An 18478-nucleotide genomic window follows, 5' to 3' on the forward strand; every position below is an offset into this window, starting at 1 on the left:
CCACCCTATGTTGGTGCCTGGGAACACGAGTTAATGGTCTCCTACATCCTCGAAGACTGGGCGGCAAATTATTTGAATTGTGCCATAAGCTCTCCATCTCTAACAAAGCCCAAGAAACCAACTACAAAAATTATTTCTAGGTACTACTGGGTCCTGGCTACACTGCATTTGATTTCCCTTCTTGCCAAGCGGAGAGCTGGAGATGTAAGCAAGCCCCCAGTACAATGTTACATATCTGTTTGGAGCTACAAAATGACCTGCCACCCTTGCTTTTATCCATAATATCCCGCTCACTACCTTCAGTCAGATGCTCTCTCATGGGCTTCATCTTAATTGCGGTGCGTGTCCTGATCCCCAGGTTATGGAAAACTTACTATAGAAATCCTCCACGAAATATTATCACTCCAAAGAATGGAGGAGCTTACGGCATTCAAAAATGCTACGTTAGTAAAACAACTCCAGACTTGGGGTCCGTGGATGGCTTTTCACCGACCCCCTGAGTTCAACACCTTCACCTGAGCTAGTTATCTCTTCTGCTAATCGATCAATCAATTATACCTGAACTACTTAATTCTACAGGTTTTTTGTCTTTTAGTACCCGCCCCCTCTCTTTCCATTGCCCCCCCTTCTCTTATAGTAGATATGTTTTTATGTATTGTTTCCGTTTTTTTTGTTGTTCATATATATCTTCTCAGACACATTGATATGAATAGGTCTGTAGAAACACTGTGTAAACAACACTTAACTGATAGTACCTCATTGGCTGGTTATGTACCTACAGATGCTTAGGGTAGAAATTTTGATTGACCTCTGTTCCACCTTTCTTTCATTCCTTGGGAGGATAACTGTTGCTTGTCTATTAGTGTCAGGATTCGGGATGAGTGGATCCACTGGACAACCGCGGGAGGTGGTACTAGCCGACACCTGGGACCGGAGTCTAAGTGGCACCTGGTTTTCACCAGAGCCCGCCGCAAAGCGGAATGGTCTTGCTGTGGCAGGGTACCACCAGGTCGTTCCACAGGTGCGACTAGCCCGAGGTACCTTAACAGAAGATAGTCTCGTGGTCGGGTCCAGGCACAAGGTCAGGGCAGGCGGCAGAGATGCAAGGTCATGTCCAATCTGGGGTCAGCAACTGGAGGTCCAGGCAGATAGGAATGGGAACAGGCACACGGGATACAGGAACGCAGAAACACAGCAATACGGAGGACCTCTGGTAACACAGGAACACACTGGAATGCAGGAATACTCAGGAATGTCACAAGGAAACTTTCTCAGTGGCGTAAGCACAAAGCTTCGGTAGGGTTATCAGGAAGAGGCAGGCTTAAATAGATTACCTGATAATGGGCAGCGCCAATTAGCGGCACGCTGGCCCTTTAAATCTTTTGAAGACATCAGGAACGATGAGAGAGGGGCACGGGTGTGTCTGTGACCTGCGATATGGGTCGCAGGATCACCCGTGAAAGTACCCCCCTTTGGCCCCTCTCTGCAGGAGGTCCTGGTCCTGGATATTGTCCTCGGGCTCCCAAGATCTCTCTTCCAGTCCGAACCCCTTCCAGTCAACCAAGAAGAACTGCTTACCCCTCACCGTCTTCATATCAAGGATCTCATTTACCTCATAGATGTCAGAGGAGTCGGCCACGGGAGCAGGAGGAGACACTTGTCCAGTGAAGCAGTTCATGGTGACAGGCTTGAGCAGGGAGACATTGAAGGAGTTTGGGATGCGCATGGTGGGAGGAAGGTGCAGCTTTTAGGAAACCGGATTGATGTGACTCAGCACCTAAAAAGGACCCAGGAACGAGGACCAAACTTGTAGCCAGGGATCTTAAGCCGGACATACTTGGAGGACAACCAGACTTTGTCACCAGGAGCAAAGAGGCCTGCATCTTTTATCGGCCTAGAACTTGGTTCGGGCCGAAGCCTGTAATAAAGAACTGTCACCTGAACCTTAGTTACGCGGTTCGCGGCTCTATTGTCCAGTTCCTGGATACCCCTCAAGATCCTGGACCGGCCGCGTTTTTTTTCCAAGATGGCGCTGGACCACGAGGTGCCAACCGCTGCTCCTAATAAGATGGAGCCGAGAACACCACCCGTTCCTCACCCAGGCTCAGCAGAGACACCAGCAGCCGACATAGCCTTAACGGGAGATGAACTATGCAACACAGAGGTATGCTCCCCCTCACATGAAGCACCCCCTGAGCTGTCCTCGTCACACATTAGTGGGGGAGACGGGGACTTCCCACCACTATGGGCCTCAGCACTGCGGGATAATGGAGCAACATGGAGGGGCAACATGCCAAAACCCCGATCCTCTCGGGGGGCCAGCAACCTATCTCTATGGCCCAAATCAGGCCAAAATATAAGCTCACCACACGGGGGGGCACCCATCCTCCCCCCATCTTAGCGTCTCGCCCCGTCTTTCCTTCAGACTATGGGGCTCACAGGGCTCATCCCCAGCATGGGCAGCAGCCTCACCATCACCGCCACATGTGCCAATGGCAATCCCAAATCTTTTGACACAGGACCCCGGATGGGACTGGCAAGCCCACCTACGCTCCATAGCGACCAAAGGTGTCCTAGAGACTCTCCTGGCCAAACTTGAGACCTCACATAAACGGGACATGGATATCCTGCGACAAGATATACATCATGTGGGTGCTAGAGTAGTGGAGATAGAAGAGTCGCAGGAACATACTCTTAAACTCATAGCGGACCACCATCAAGTAATACAGGCCCACTCCAACCAAATCTCTGATATTCTGACACATATTGATGACATTGAAAATCGCCACAGGAGAAATAACATCCGGATCAGGGGCCTGAGTGAAGAAGTGGAACCCTCTCAGCTGGAAAAGTGGGCCCAAGGCTTTTTTGCATCTATCCTCACTGCCGCTAAGGACCGCCCTATTGAAATTGATCGCATACACAGGGCGTTGGGCCCCAAACCTACTGATGGCTCTAGGAATGGAGATATTATTTGTCACATCCATATTTTCAAAAACAAAGAAGCCTACAAAGGCCAGTTAACAATACTACCAGACCTGGCGAGACGCACATTGCAATTACGGAAAGCCTTAAAACCGTTATTGACCCTTCTTCGAGAAAAAAATATCACATATAGATGATATATCTATCCAAAACTCTAATGCTTCCTTATTATGGGAGACATTAAAAGGCAATATAAGAGGCGTCCTGATGTCCCATGGCTCCTGTCTTAAGAAGGCTCGTACACACGAACTTAAAACGTCATTAATTGACTTAGAGCGACTTTAATCTAATAACAAATCCTCCCCATGTGACCTCACTAAGGCAGAACTATCCGCTGTGAGACAAAAGATTTTGTCTATCCTAGACCAGAAGACACAATGCGCGCGTAACCGACTATTATTATTACCTATTACGAATATGCAGTTCGTGGCTTGCAAAGGCACTACACCCAAAAGCTCCACGCACACACTTTCTTTCTATTACCTCAGCAGATAAAGGCATAATCCGTTTGCCTGGATGAATTCCGAGACTTCTACAAACGCCTTTATAATCTAGGCAGGATGCAGGAGCGCGGCCTCGGAGGAAGCCAGCGTGGGACCCAGACGGGATCGACGTGGAGTCCGGAGCCAGGTGAGGTGAGTATAGACCTGGAGGAGTGGGGACCGCCGCAGCACAGTGGAACGCGGGTGCCCCCGCGATCCAAAACATGGATCGCGGGGTCACCCGTCACAGTACCCCCCCCCTTTAGGGTCCCTCTTCTCTTCTTCTTCAGCTCGCTGTTCTTCCTTCTTTGCCTCCTCCAATTCTTCTTGGTGATGAGACACCTTAGGAGGAGAGCAGGCACCCAGAAGACTTGGGAAGCTGCAGGCTGGGTCGGCTCTAGACACACCAGAGCGGCCTCAGGGGAGGCCGGTGGAGACTCTGGAGTGGCCCCGGGAGACCGGTGGAGACTCTGGAGTGGCCTCAGGGCTCAGGGGAGGCCGGTGGAAACTCTGGAGCGGCCTCAGGGGAGGCCGGAGCAGCCGCGGGAAGCTGCGGAGTCACCAGAGCAGCCGTTTGAAGCTGCGGAGTCACCAGAGCGGCTTTTGGAAAAGCCGGAGCAGCTCTGGCAAGCTGTGGAGGCTGGGGTGACTTCTGGAGAGCCGCTGGATCAGCAATGGCAAGCTGCGGAGTCTCTGGAGCAGCACTGAGAAGCTGCAGAGTCTCTGGAGCAGCAATGGGAAGCTGCGGAGCCTCTGGAGCAGCACTGGGAAGCTGTGGAGCCATTGGAGCAGCACTGGGAAGCTGTGGAGCCATTGGAGTAGCTGCAGGAAGCTGCGGAGCCACTGGAGTAGCTGCGGGAAGCTGGGGAGCCACTGAAGCAGCTGAGGGAAGCTGCGGAGCCACTGGAGCAGCTGCGGAAAGCTGCGGAACCACGGAGCAGCTCTGGGAAGCTGCGGAGTCACGGGAGCAGCTCTGGGAAGCTGTGGAGGCTGGGGTGACTTCTGGAGAGCCGCTGGATCAGCAATGGGAAGCTGCGGCGTCGCTGGAGCAGCACTGAGAAGCTTCAGAGTCTCTGGAGCAGCAATGGGAAGCTGCGGAGCCTCTGGAGCAGCACTGGGAAGCTGCAGAGCCACTGGAGTAGCACTGGGAAGCTGTGGAGCCTCTGGAGCAGCACTGGGAAGCTGTGGAGCCATTGGAGTAGCTGCGGGAAGCTGCGGAGCCACTGGAGTAGCTGCGGGAAGCTGCGCAGCCACTGGAGTAGCTGCGGGAAGCTGGGGAGCCACTGGACCAGCTGCGGGAAGCTGCGGAGCCACTGGAGCAGCTGCGGAAAGCTGCGGAACCACGGAGCAGCTCTGGGAAGCTGTGGAGTCACGGGAGCAGCTCTGGGAAGCTGTGGAGGCTGGGGTGACTTCTGGAGAGCCGCTGGATCAGCAATGGGAAGCTGCGGCGTCGCTGGAGCAGCACTGAGAAGCTTCAGAGTCTCTGGAGCAGCAATGGGAAGCTGCGGAGCCCCTGGAGCAGCACTGGGAAGCTGCAGAGCCACTGGAGCAGCACTGGGAAGCTGTGGAGCCATTGGAGTAGCTGCGGGAAGCTGCGGAGCCACTGGAGTAGCTGCGGGAAGCTGCGGAGCCACTGGACCAGCTGCGGGAAGCTGCGGAGCCACTGGAGCAGCTGCGGAAAGCTGCGGAGCCACGGAGCAGCTCTGGGAAGCTGCAGAGTCACGGGAGCAGCTCTGGGAAGCTGCGGAGTCACTGGGGTCACTGGGACCAGGCAGGAGGACGTCAGTTTGATGTACAACGAGCATTGGACAACAAAACTCCTGCAAAAATTGGGGTTGCCATCAAATTTGTTAGGCATCAAAAAATATGGTCCAGAGTCTGCTGCCGAAAAACATGGCTGTGAGACAGAAGCAACAGGAGGAGTCGCAGGAGCCTGCTGCTGAGAGGCAATAATCCGCAGGGTCGCAGAGAGTTTGTCCAAGAGTTCTTTTTGCTCAGCAATCTCTTGGGACTGCTGGGTAATAGTGCTGGGAAGGTCACCCAGAATCTGGTACGGATCCTTGACGCTGTCCATGGCTTTTGCAGAGATCATGACCTTGGTGGAGTCCATGGCCGGATCTTACTGTCACAGTCTATGGGAATAGTCAGTGGACTCCCTGGACCATACTAGCCGCAACCCGGGAGCGGAGTTTAAGTGAACTCCTGGTCTTTGCCAGAGCCCGCCACAAAGCGGGATGGTCTTGCTGCAGTGGGGAGTCACCAGGTCGCTCCACGGGTGTGACTTGGCCTGCGGTGGCAGCCAAGATAGGGACACGGGGACCACAGGAGGGCTGGACCACGGGAAGGCAGGACCACGGATGGCTGGCAGGACCACAGGACACCAGGACCGCCACAGGACACCGGATCGCCACAAGACACCAGGACCGCCACAGGACACCGGGACCACCACAAAACACCACGGAACACGGGAGCACCGCGGAACACAGAAAACACAGGGGCATCTGGAAACGCTCGGGAACACTGAGGGCTTTCTCTTCAGTAACAGGACATGAAGATCCGGCAGGGGATGCTAGGAGTCACTAGGCTATATAGCAGAGCCTGGATGCCAGCTCCAATAAGGAAGACGCTGGCCCTTTAAATTCCTGAAGAGCCGGGCGCGCGTGCCCTAGCATCGGGAGCGCACTGCCTCGGTAGGAAGCAGGAGAGTGGCTTCGGAGGAAGCCAGCATGGGACTCGGACGAGATCGACGTGGAGTCCGGAGCCAGGTGTGGTGAGTATGGACCTGGGGGAGCGGGGACCGCCGCAGCACAGCAGAACACGGGTGCCCCCGCGATCCGAGACACGTATCGCGGGGTCACCCGTGACAGGAGCTATGCATGAAGCATGGTGTTCTTTCTGGAAAAATTGTCTGAAAATGTCATTCTTGGTTTACCCTGGCTCCGGATCCATAATTCGGTATTTAATTGGGAAACTCTGGAGCTGGTTCATTGGGGTCCTCACTGTAAGGATCACCTGCCCAGAGTTTCATTATGTACAGTAGTGGCGAAAGGTCAGAGTCTTCCAGGTTTTCTCTCTGATTACTCAGATGTGTTTTCAAAACCCTTGTCTCAAGTCCTTCCTCCTCACAGGGAGTTTGATTGTAATATATAACCTGTCAGTACCAGAAAGGGAGTCACTGAAGAGTTATATTGATGAGAGTTGGGCAATCGGACATATCCGTCCCTCTGGGTCGCCCACTGGGGCCGGGTTCTTTTTTGTTGAGAAAAAAGATTGTGGTTTACGGCCATGCATTGATTACCGAGAATTAAATAAGATAACGGTAAAAAACTCCTCTGCCCTTGATCCCGGATCTCTTAAATCAGGTTTCTGGGGCCCAAGTTTTCTCTAAATTAGATCTCAGAGGGGCTTATAACCTGATTCGCATCCGGGAAGGGGATGAGGGGAAGACCGCATTGCCCCAGCGGTTTTTCAAGGGTTTATGAACTCCAACTTTCATGATTACATCGGTGTGTTTATGGTGGTGTATCTTGACCATATTTAGATTTTTTTTCTCCTGATATGGTTTCTCACCAGCAACATCTCCGCTAAGTACTTACCAGGTTACGCAAAAACCACCTCTTTGCTAAGCTGGAAAAGTGTGTTTTTTGTGTCCAGAAGGTTTCCTTCTTAGGTTATGTTGTTACTCCCTCTGATGTACAGATGGAACCGAGTAAGGTTCAGGCGCTCACAGACTGGGTACGGCCTACCAATCTTAAGGCCTTACAACATTTTTTAGGTTTTGCTTAAAATTATCGGAACTTTATTAAGAACTTTCCCGTGATCCCCAAACCCCTCACGGATTTAACCCGTAAGGGTGCTGATCCACGTAATTGGTCCCCTGCTGCTTGCTCTGCGTTTGAAACTCTAAAAGCGGCTCTCTCTTCAGCCCGTTTTGATTCAACCTGACATCTCTCAACCATTTGTTGTGGAGGTAGATGCCTCCGAGGTTGGAGTAGGTGCAGTGTTGTCTCAGGGGGTCCTCCACTGTCACCAGAGTTAGGCCCTGTGCATATTTCTCTAGAAAGTTTTCTTCTTGTGAGAGGAATTATGATATTGGTAATTGAGAGCTCCTTGCCATTAAGTGGGCATTTGAAGTCTGGCAACACTTTTTGGAGGAATGCTCTTCATCCTATAAATGTGCTCACTAATCATAAGAAGTTAGTATATTTGGATACTGCTAAGGACTTGAACTCATGTCAGGCTAGGTGGGCCTTGTTTTTCTCTCGCTTTAATTTCGTGGTCACCTACCGACCTGGGTCAAAAAATGTGAAGGCTGATACCTTGTACAGAAGGCTGATGCCTTCGGGACTCCTGAGCTTCCAGAGGCTACAGACAGTAATATTTTATCTCCAGGTGTTGTCCTGGCAGCTGTCTTCTCCCACCTCTCCTCTCAAATTTTAGCAGGACAAAGATCTGCACCTAAAGACCTTCCGGAAGGCAAATTATTTGTTCCTCTTTCTTGTCATTTGAGAGTGTTGGAGGAGACGCATTGCTCGGTATAGGCAGGTCATCCGTGAATGCAGAGTACCTTGAATCTCTTTAAGAGAAGTTACTGGTGGCCTCACATGACTAATGATGTGCACGCATTCGTCTAAACCTGTCAGGTGTGTGTGCGAGGAAAGACTCCCAGGAGACATCCTGAGTTGGCTGAATTGTTTATACAGAATATTGTATGCCTCCATGGTGTACCAGATAATATTGTGTAAGATAGAGGCGTACGATTTGTTTTCAAGTTTTGGCGAGAATTTTGTTCTAGACTGGAAGTGGAGAATTTTGTTCTAGACTGGACCAGTGGTTTTTATCCTCGTTTCTCCTTTTCATCTGTGCCTGTCTCTAATATTCCTCGGGCGGAAGCTATTACGTCCAAGTTGCGCACACTCTGGTCACAAGTTCAGCAGAATATTCAGAGGGCACAAAATTCTATGGTCCAACAGACTCAAAGAAGGCACACTAACTCTGATATGTTTGTGGTGGGGGATAAAGTGTGGTTATCCACAAAATACCTTAAATTGAAGGTCCCCTCTTTGAACTTTGCCCAGGTTTGTAGGTCCTTTTGTTGTTACTCAAATTGTTAACCCGGTTTCCTTCAAGATTACTCTTCCAGCAGGGTTGGGTGTTCATAACACCTTCCATAAGAGTCTTCTGAAGCGCTACTTTGAGCCTGTTTTGCCTCTTCCTGACCCTCCTTCTCCATCTATTGTGGAGGGGAATTTGGAGTTTGAGGTGAAAAAGGTCATGAATTCCCTGCAGTACCTGGTCCATTGGAAAGGTTTTGGTCCTGAGTATAGGTCTTGGGTTCCGGCTAGAGATGTTCATGCTCCGCTGATACTCAGGTTATTTCATCAGGCCCATCCTCAGAAGCCATCTTTACGATCCAGGGGTCCGAAGGCCCCCGTCAGGGGGGGGTACTGTTAGGTGCGCTAGGGAGAATGCTGGGACTTCTGGTTCTTCTGGTGGTGCTAGCAGTGTTCTCCGACCTCCGGCGCGTATCCGCGCAAACTCCACCTCTCGTCTGCTACCAGCGGTCTCTGGCGTGCTCCCCGGGCAGTGGCTGCTAAGATCTTGCGCTGTCTAGGAGTTGTGTTCGGAACTGCTGGGACTTGTGGTACCTCTGCATGGTGCCTGCTATTGTGCTTGGTTATGCTGCACCATGAGGGGTGAATTCCCAGAAGTTGTCCAGCTCCTATCAGTTTCTGGAGGTGGGGTTCTGGCTGCATAAATTGCAGCTTCATTAGTCACCTGTGCCAGTGTTTGAAATCCCTTTCTTCACTTGCTCCTTGCTGTTAGTTTGACTTGCTCTGTGTCTGAATTGTTGTGATCTCGGCTAGTTTTTTAACATTGACTCTTTGCTTACTGATTTTGCTTTTGACGTAACTCTCGTTGTGACTCCGGCTAGTTTTTTTTTGTGTTTTATGTTTGTCAGTCTGTTCGTGTTTTCCCATCCCACACTTATCCAATGTATTTCGAGTCTTCAAGTAGTCGCCCCACAGTTTAGTGTGGGGGGGCTAAAGGAAGGGACAGAGGTTGGGGCAAGCTCAGGGCACACTATCGCCTGTCTTCTGTGTTACTCAACCCTAACAGTTCCCCTCTGTCCCAGACACCTGCTGGCATTGTGGAGCGGGAGTGGGCTCCATGCTCCACATTTGGTGGGAGTGTGGGCCCATCCAGGATCTATGGGGGGCTGTCTTCGATCTCTACAACACTATCTACAAAGGAAAGATTGTTCCAACCCCTGAGTTGGCGCTCCTATCCATGTATTCTGGAACTATCGCTAAATACAAAAAAAAAAGCACTACGCCACTTCCTTATGGCCACACGACAAATAATTCCCAGACTTTGGAGATCGACCGAGACACCCACCAGGTTGCAATGGATAGAGGCGCTTGACTCAAACACATGGAGGAATTGAAGGCGAGTGACGAGGGCAGATATGAACAATTCAATAACATATGGCCTGTTTGAATTGATTACCGCCACACCCCTGCCTTACGCGATTGGCTGGCCACAGACAACGACATACATGACCCGCAAATATTGGTATGCGGCGCTGTTCACCCCTCACCCCCCATATCTCTCTACCCCCGCCCCATCCCCTCCCTACCCTCTCCCAAACCCTACTACTCTTGTGTGTGCTGTCTTGTCTTATGTTTGCCAACCACTTCCAAGTTTTTTCAGCTACCCTTGACAGGCTGTACTGTTGTTTTGATAATTGTTATTGTTTAAAAAGTTTACTTCTTGTTCCAAGTACGATGTATACCACTACGAAGGTCCATATATACTAACAATCTGAGTGTATAAGTATATCTACATGTTGCAAACTGAGCAATGTTTTACTACATGTTGTAATAACGTGCAACAATCAATAAAGTTTGGTGTTGAACTACAAATTCCTCAACAGCAGGAACATCAGATGACACAGGCAGAGGAAGAAATGGGGCGGAGCCCGCGGATGCAGAGTCCAAGGAGTTTCTTGTTTCTGTCCTGACCGGCAGGAACAAAGTGGCGTAGATATCAGCCCAGGGTCTGATTAACTCTTTCCACCTGCCCATTAGACTGGGGATGATAGGAGGAAGAGAAGTCCAATTTCACTTGAAGTTGGTTGCAGAGAAAACGCCAGAATGTAGAGACGAACTGAACCCCACAGACAGTCCATGGAGTCGGAAGATGTGATGGAAGAACTGGCTGGCAAGACGTGGAGCAGATGGCAAACCTGGCAGAGGAACAAAGTGGGACATCTTCGAAAAATGGTCAGTCACCACCCAGATGAAGGTATTGCCTGATGAAGGTGGCAGGTCCGTGAAAAAGTCCATTGCCACATGAGTCCACAGACAACTGTGTATCTGCAATGGCAGAAGAAGACCAGCAGGATTGAGACATGACGGCTTATTCTGGGCACAGGAAGCACAGGAACCCACAAAGTCCCGAACATCCTTGGCCAGATCTGGCCACCAGTAGAATCGGGAAATGAGGACGATAGAGTGTTGCACCCCAGGATGCCCAGCGACACGTGAGCAATGTCCCCAAGTCAGAATCTTCCTCCGTAGAGCAGATCGTACATAGGTCTTGCCAGGAGGTAGTTGTCGAAGATCCACAGGCGCGGCCAGTGCCAGTCGTTCAGGAGGATGTGCGCCAATTGTTCTTGACCCCACTATACCGACAGTCGTTCAGGAGGGATGACATACTGAGGAGCTGGTTCTTCCCCAATGACATCCGAGGCACGAGAGAGGGCTTCAGCCTTGATGTTCTTCTCAGCCGGATGGAAATGAATGATGAAATCGAACCAGGAGAAGAAGAGTGATCAGCGAACTTGATGTGGATTGAGTTGCTGAGCAGTCTGGAGATAGAGGAGGTTCTTGTGGTCTGTGTAGATGCTGACCGGAAACCGAGCTCACTCCAGGAGGCAACGCCACTCTTCTAAGGCGAGCTTATTCGCCAGCAGTTCTTGATCTCCTATAAAATAATAATTCCTCTTTGCGGAGGAGAAGGTCTTGGAAAAAAATCCACAGGTGAGGGTTCGACCTTTAGGACTCTTCTGCGTCAGCACCGCACCGGCCCCTATTGAGGAGGCATCCACTTCCAGATGGAAAGGCCTCTCTGTGTTGGTACTTACAAGAACAGGAGCTGAAGCACACATAGACTTTAAGTTCTTGAAGGCCTCCTCAGCTGCCGAAGGCCAGAGTCGGGGATTGTCACCCTTCTTGATGAGCGCCACAATAGGAGACACCAGAGAGGAGAAGTGCGGGATGAACTGCCGGTAGTAATTCCCGAAGCCCAGAAACCGCTGTGTAGCGCGTAGTCTTACAGGACTACACAGACATAAAGCAAGTCTCTAAAGATGTCATTAACAAATTCCTGGAAGACGGCAGGTGCGTTACAGAGTCTAAACGGCATCACCAGGTACTCAAAGTATCCATCACGGGTATTAAAAGCAGTCTTCCACTTGTCTCCCTGGCGGATACGAATGAGGTTGTAGGCCCCACAAAGATCCAATTTGGAGAAGATCTTGGCTCCACGAAAACGGTCAAACAGCTCTGTGATCAACGGCAATGGATAGCGGTTCTTAATTGTGACCCGTTAAGACCACGGTAGTCAATGCATGGACGGAGTGACCCGTCCTTTTTTGGTCACAAAGAAAAAGTCTGCACCAGCCAGAGAAGAGGACTTGCGTCTGAATCCCCTCTTCAGTTTTTCTTTGATATAGTCCAACATGGCTGCGGTTTCTGGTACTGAGAGTGGGTACACACGGCCCGTGGATGGGGACATATCCGGCAGCAGATCCACAGGACAGTCATAGGGGCGGTGAGGTGGCAACTTCTCGGCCTGCTTCTTCGAGAATACGTCAAAAAGTCCTTATAGCAGGCGGGAAGACCCTCCAGGGGCTTGAGAGTCACAGAAGAAACCAAGACTGGCACTGGATGAGGTATCTCCACACAGCAAAACTGGCAATCAGGACCCCACTGAAGGATCTCCCCCCGTTATTAGCAAATAAAAAGACAGTGTCTCCTTGTGCAGCACACCGACCTGCAAGGACAAAGGCTTGGTGCAGTACTAGACCGGGTCAGAGATGATTTGGCCACTGACAGAGGAGATGACCAAGGGCTTCTCAAGGCAAACCACAGGGATGTGATGCCGGGAGACCAGAGCGGCATCCAGGAAGTTCCCTGCAGAACCGGAGTTCAAGAAGACAGATAACTGGAACTGAGTACCGGTGCCAATGCTGAGAAGCACTGGAATCATGAGGTGTGCAGAAGCTTTGCTTACACCTAGGGACACTTCTCCCAAGAACCCTAGGTGCTGGAGTTTCCCAGACGCTGGGGATGGATAGCGCAAGACCCAAGGAAGTTTCCTTTCACGTCTTCTGATATGCCCCTGGGAAGAGAGTCTGGCTCTGTCCACCTCCATAGGCTCCTCTGCAGATGGGACGACTAGAGGCTGGAGCGGCCTTTGGAAAGCAGGAGCCAGGTGGGGAAGGCGTCGTGGGCGGGCTTGGGGTTGCTTCAGGCATAACTCTTCGGCACGCCCCCTAAACCGCACGTCAATCCTGGTGGCCAGGGTGATGAGACCACTCAGGGTAGACAGCAGATCACGAGCAGGCAGAGCGTCCGTAACGTGAGAGGACAGGGTTGTTTTGTTCCTGGAGAGTTCCAAGGCCAGGGTATAGAACTGGACAGCATAATCTCCCATGGAAGAGTTCCCCTGGGGCAGATTCGACAGCGCAGTCTCAGCCGAGGAGGCTCGTGCAGGTTCTTTAAACATGGACCTGAGCTCCACCAGAAATGTCGTGAGAGTAGCCGTGACCGGGTCGTCTCTGTCTCAAAGAGCGGTAGCCCAGGCCAGGGCTTTCCCGGAGAGGAGACTGGCGATGAATGCCACCTTGGATCGCTCTGTGACAAATTGAGGTGGCATGAGTTCTATGTGCAGGGAGCACTGGGTTACAAAATCCTTGCACAGCCTGGGATCTCCATCATACTTGTTGGGCATAGACATCCGTAGCCTAGGTTCAGCTGCAGGAAGACAGGCTGGGGTAGCAGCAGCTGCGGGAGCAATCTCAGGAACCTGTTGCTGATGTTGAGCGGCTAGCAGCTGTTGCAGCATGGCGGTGACCTGTCCCAGCTGTTTGCGTTGAGCGGCAATCTGCCGGGATTGCTGGACCACGATGGTGAAAAGATCGGGCTGACCGGAAAGTGGAACCTCAGCAGGATCAATGGCCGGATCTTACTGTCAGGATTCGGGATGAGTGGATCCTCTGGATCACCGCGGGAGGTGGTACTAGCCGACACCTGGGACCGGAATCTAAGTGGCACCTGGTCTTCACCAGAGCCCGCCACAAAGCAAGATGGCCTTGCTGAGGCAGGGTACCATCATGTCGTTCCACAGATGTGACCAGCCCGCGGTGGCAGCCGAGGTCGAGGTACCTTAACGGAAGACAGTCTCGTGGTCGGGTCCAGGCACAAGGTCAGGGCAGGCGGCAGAGATGCAAGGTCATGTCCAATCTGCCAATGGCACACGGGACACAGAAAATCAGGAGCTCAGCAACACGAAGGAACTCTGGTAACACAGAATCACGGAGGGACTCTGGTAACACAAGAACACGGACACAGAAACATACTGGAACGCAGGAATACTCAGGAATGTCACAAAATCTTTTGAAGCTGGCGCGCGCGCCTCTAGGACTCTAGGACCAAAAGCCAGAAAATTCTACTTCGGGGTCGAAATAAAAAACTTGTTTCTCTGGACTTTATTACTGATCTGCTAATATAATCCAAAAGTTCTAGTGCTTAGGTGGCAGATGATAAGTTCTCTATGACGGCCTAATAGCACGGCCTTTATGATTGTATTTTTATTATAATTTTTCACAAAAGACATAACAAGAATTATCAAGTACATTTTATGCATTTAAGATTTTCAATAATAATACGAGAGTAAGACAGAGTTTGTCCCATGGAATATTAAAAATTGCACTTTCCTTTGGGATAACAAGAGGCTTCAAACCAAAGCCTAACAGTATACTGTTCCCATAATATTAAAGCTATACAGAAGAAGCCATTAAAATTATACCCAACAGGCCCAAATCAGGCAGAGGGAAGCCATTCATACTTAACAATAACAACAAATAACATTTTGGTAGAAAGAAAAGGGGGTATCCATATCACTCTCCCGCCGCTCTTCTTCCCAGAAGCGATCCCATTGTTCACATGTTTTATCAAACAATGAAATGCGATTATTCAGGGAGGCAGCCTGGGATTCCATAATACGAGTTTCCCTTACCCTGGAGAGTTGGTCCATTTGAGAGGGAAGGGGCGTGCCTTTTCCAGAATTGTGCTATCAAACACCTCGCAGCCGTGAGTATGTGTAAACTCAGTTTATTAGCTGTCTTGGCCATGGGCTGAGGGGAGACATTCAACAGGTAAAATAAAGGAGAGAGTGGAATATCCACCGCTACCACCGCCTGGAGGAGAGTCTCCACCTCCTGCCAAAAAGGCTGTATGAATGGACATGTCCAGAAGATGTGTTGAAGAGCCCCCCCAACTGAGCCACATCGCCAGCAATTGTCCGCATGTCTGGGAATAATTTATGAAACAAGGATGGAGTATGATACCATTGCGACATTAGCTTGTACTGGTTCATAAGGAGGTTTTAGCCGCCCTCACCAAATCAGTTGCCATGTTTCTTGTGATAGAGGTCCCCCCACTATGTCCTCCCACTTGGCCATGTATGGGTGTGCCATAGGTTCATCTGAGTTCGGGTGCAATAGTATCATGTAGATATCTGATATAAGGCCGGAGGTGTGGGTAGCAGTACTGAGACTGTCTTGGTACTATCCAAAGATTGCAGTAAGTGTCTAATGCGTATGTAATAGAGATTGGCCGAGGGCGGGAGGTGAAATTTTTCCTGTAAGGCGTCAAAGGGCAAGATCTTCCTATCTCGGTAGTCTACAATGTCTGCAAACCGGAATAATCCCTTCTCATGCCAGGGTTCGATTTCCTGCCCAATTCCTGCTTGCTGCATAGAGGTAGTGTGTAAGAAAGACTGCACAGGAGAACACTGAGATACCAGTGGAAACCTGTTCAAACATAATTTTATCGTGAATGAAATAGGGCCTAGCTGAGAGCTGGGTAACGCGGGTGCCTATTTAGGATAGAGATAGGAGTTAGGGTGAAAGGGGCCAACCACAATTTTTCTATCTCCATCCATTTAGGAAATGCCAACAGGGTGGACCATGCCGGAATACGGCACCAGTGTGTTGCCCAGTAATACCTGGTTATATCCGGCACCGATAAACCCCCCTTGGATCTGTGAGAGATCAAAACAGTCCTAGAGATCCTGTGTCTCTTCTCCACCCATATAAAGTGTAATAGCGCCCAGTGACACCGATACTGGTAACGTCTCGAAAAGATAAAGCAGCTTAGGCAGGATAGTCATTTTTACCGCCGCTATCCTGCCAAAAAGGGAAAGGGGAAGGCTGTTCCAGCTAATAGCGCTCTTTAAGCTGTTAGATTTCAAGTTGAACTTCTCTTTATTCTATCATCCTCAGACTACAGGAAAAACTGCATTTTTGGCAGCCTGTGCTCCATGTAGTGTCACTTTAGCACTGCTATCAATCCTGAGATGCCTCAGCAGGAAATGTGGAAAAGTTATTTCTGATTTCTTCAGCTACTATAAAGAGAGTCCAAGCTGTCTGTTTCATGATTATAATTTAATTAAAGATGGGGCAGCGACAATTATATTTTCTAAGTAAATGTTTGGTAACTAGTAACAAATTCTTAGATCTTAAAATTAAATATAGATATGACTTGGAATCATCAGTTTTTTAACATGTTCCTCTAAGTACGTCACACAATCTAAGGCTAAAACATCTGCGATCTGTTGCCAAAACATTTCCCCCGGATTTATAACGTGAATTCTGCTTTACCACTGTGGACGCGCGCTTGATGGTTCACAAAATCCGGTTTCCGAGAAAAACATTTTCCGCAATCTAAACATGAAAATGGCTTCTCCCCTGTGTGACTTCTCAGATGTCTAACAAGAGCGGATTTCTGGGCAAAACATTTCCCACATTCTGTACATGAAAATGGCTTATCCCCTGTGTGACTTCTCTGATGTAAAACAAGATTTTTAATGCAGGAAAAACATTTTCCACATTCTGAACATGAAAATGGTTTCTCTCCCGTGTGAGTTCTCTGATGTACAACAAGAGTTTCACTGTAGGAGAAACATTTTCCACATTCTGAACATGAATACGGCTTCTCCCCTGTGTGAATTCTCTGATGTCTAACAAGATTTCTCATGGTTGGAAAACATTTCCCACATTGTGTACATGAAAATGGCTTTTCCCCTGTGTGAATTCTCTGATGTCTAACAAGATTTCCGAAGTGTAGAAAACATTTCCCACATTCTGAACATGAAAATGGCTTTTCCCCTGTGTGAATTCTCAGATGTTTGTTAAGATGTGATTTCAGCCTAAAACCTTTTCCACATTGTGAACATGAAAATGGCTTCTCTCCTGTGTGGTTCATTTGATGAATAAGGAGCTCATTATTTTGAGTAAAACCTTTCCCACATTCTGAACATGAATACGGCTTCTCCCCGGTGTGAATGATCTGATGGCTAGCAAGATGTGATTTGTGGTAAAAACCTTTTCCACATTCTGAACATGAAAATCGCTTCTCCCCCGTGTGAATTCTCTGATGTTTACTAAGATTCGATTTTAGGGTAAAACTTTTCCCACATTCTGAACATATAAATAGCAGTTTCCCTGTATGGCTTATCATAATGTTCTTTGCAGTTCCTGATGATTCTGTAGATGGAACCAATTTAATAGGATCAGGCATATAAGGTTCCTCTGCTTCAGATTCTGATATCATATGTTCCTCTGAGCTCTTGGTACAGTCATCTGCAAAAAATGAACATTGGCTGTGAGAAAACTCTTTCCTGCTTACCATAAGGTTCTGTATTATTACTGATGTAACATCTCAGTCTCCTCCTCCGAGGCCCTGGTGAGCAGTATTCCTGACCCTCATAGCTCCCACCTTCCAGCTTTTCTTAGTCTATGTCTCCATGTTCTGTATTGTGTTATCACTCGTCTCTGCTTTATCTAGTGGTTACTACTCACCTGGGCAGTTACCTGTAGGAATCTCCTCCTTACATCGCTCATCGCCCCTCACATATGTCTCTGGGGCAGGAATATTCTTCACATCTTCACCCTGATACAAGAAAAAGGGTGAAAAATTGGAAAAGTCACCAGACAATGAAGAAGGTTCTTTTTAGCCCCCAACTTGGACACTATAAAATCTGTACTCAGGGCAGATGAATCTGTGACCCTGTGTACCCCTTTACTAAATGTCTTGAGAGGCCTAAGAATTTTACTAGGGATTGCTCCACCAGATCTATAAAGGGAAACATCCAAAACTTACTGTAGCAGTTTGCCCAGAACATGAATACGGCTTCTCCCCTGTGTGAATGCTCTGATGTCTAGCAAGATATGATTTCTGAAACTGATTTTTTTCTCCACATTCTGAACATGAAAATGGCTTCTCCCCCGTGTGAATTCTTTGAGGTCTTAAAAGATTTATTTTTCCTGTATAACTTTTCCCACATTCTGAACATATAAAAAGCAGTTCCTCTGTATGACTTATGATAATGTTCTTTGCAGTTCCTGATGATTCTGTAGATAGATCCAATTTAATAGGATCAGGCGATGGATTGGTCCTGTGAAGGTCTGAGGATTCATCGGGGATGTTGTCCTGCTCTTCGGATGCATCTTCTGTCATATAAGGTTCCTCTGCTTCAGATTCTGATATCATATGTTCCTCTGAGCTCTTGGTACAGTCATCTGCAAAAAATGAACATTGGCTGTGAGAAAACTCTTTCCAGCGAATCAAAAGGTTCAGTATTATTTCTGATGTAACATCTCAGCCTCTTCCTCCGAGGTCCTGGTGAGCAGTATTCCTGACCCTCATAGCTCCCACCTT

General features: G+C 49.2%; 2 protein-coding genes across 3 annotated transcripts in view; both read right to left on the reverse strand.

The window, feature by feature from the left end:
* LOC140065388 (uncharacterized) overlaps positions 1-17397 on the reverse strand; it is a 55214-nt gene extending 37817 nt beyond the window's left edge. The window contains exon 1 of one of the 2 annotated variants that reach the window (XM_072112990.1): positions 16471-17397. In XM_072112990.1, coding sequence (XP_071969091.1) covers positions 16471-17371 — 901 coding nt within the window. In that variant the 5' untranslated portion in view covers positions 17372-17397. The remainder of the gene's footprint in view (positions 1-16470) is intronic. The other variant, XM_072112988.1, reaches the window with a different exon arrangement.
* A 140-nt stretch (positions 17398-17537) lies between these two features.
* LOC140065412 (uncharacterized) overlaps positions 17538-18478 on the reverse strand; it is a 40200-nt gene continuing 39259 nt past the window's right edge. Inside the window, exons 4-5 of the mRNA XM_072113032.1 lie at positions 17921-18339; positions 17538-17710 (exon numbers count right to left, since the gene is read on the reverse strand). Of these exons, the coding sequence (XP_071969133.1) occupies positions 17612-17710; positions 17921-18339 (518 nt within the window). The 3' untranslated portion in view covers positions 17538-17611. The remainder of the gene's footprint in view (positions 17711-17920; positions 18340-18478) is intronic.

The sequence above is a fragment of the Engystomops pustulosus genome, chromosome 6 (genome assembly GCF_040894005.1).
Source record: "Engystomops pustulosus chromosome 6, aEngPut4.maternal, whole genome shotgun sequence".
Taxonomy (NCBI): domain Eukaryota; kingdom Metazoa; phylum Chordata; class Amphibia; order Anura; family Leptodactylidae; genus Engystomops; species Engystomops pustulosus.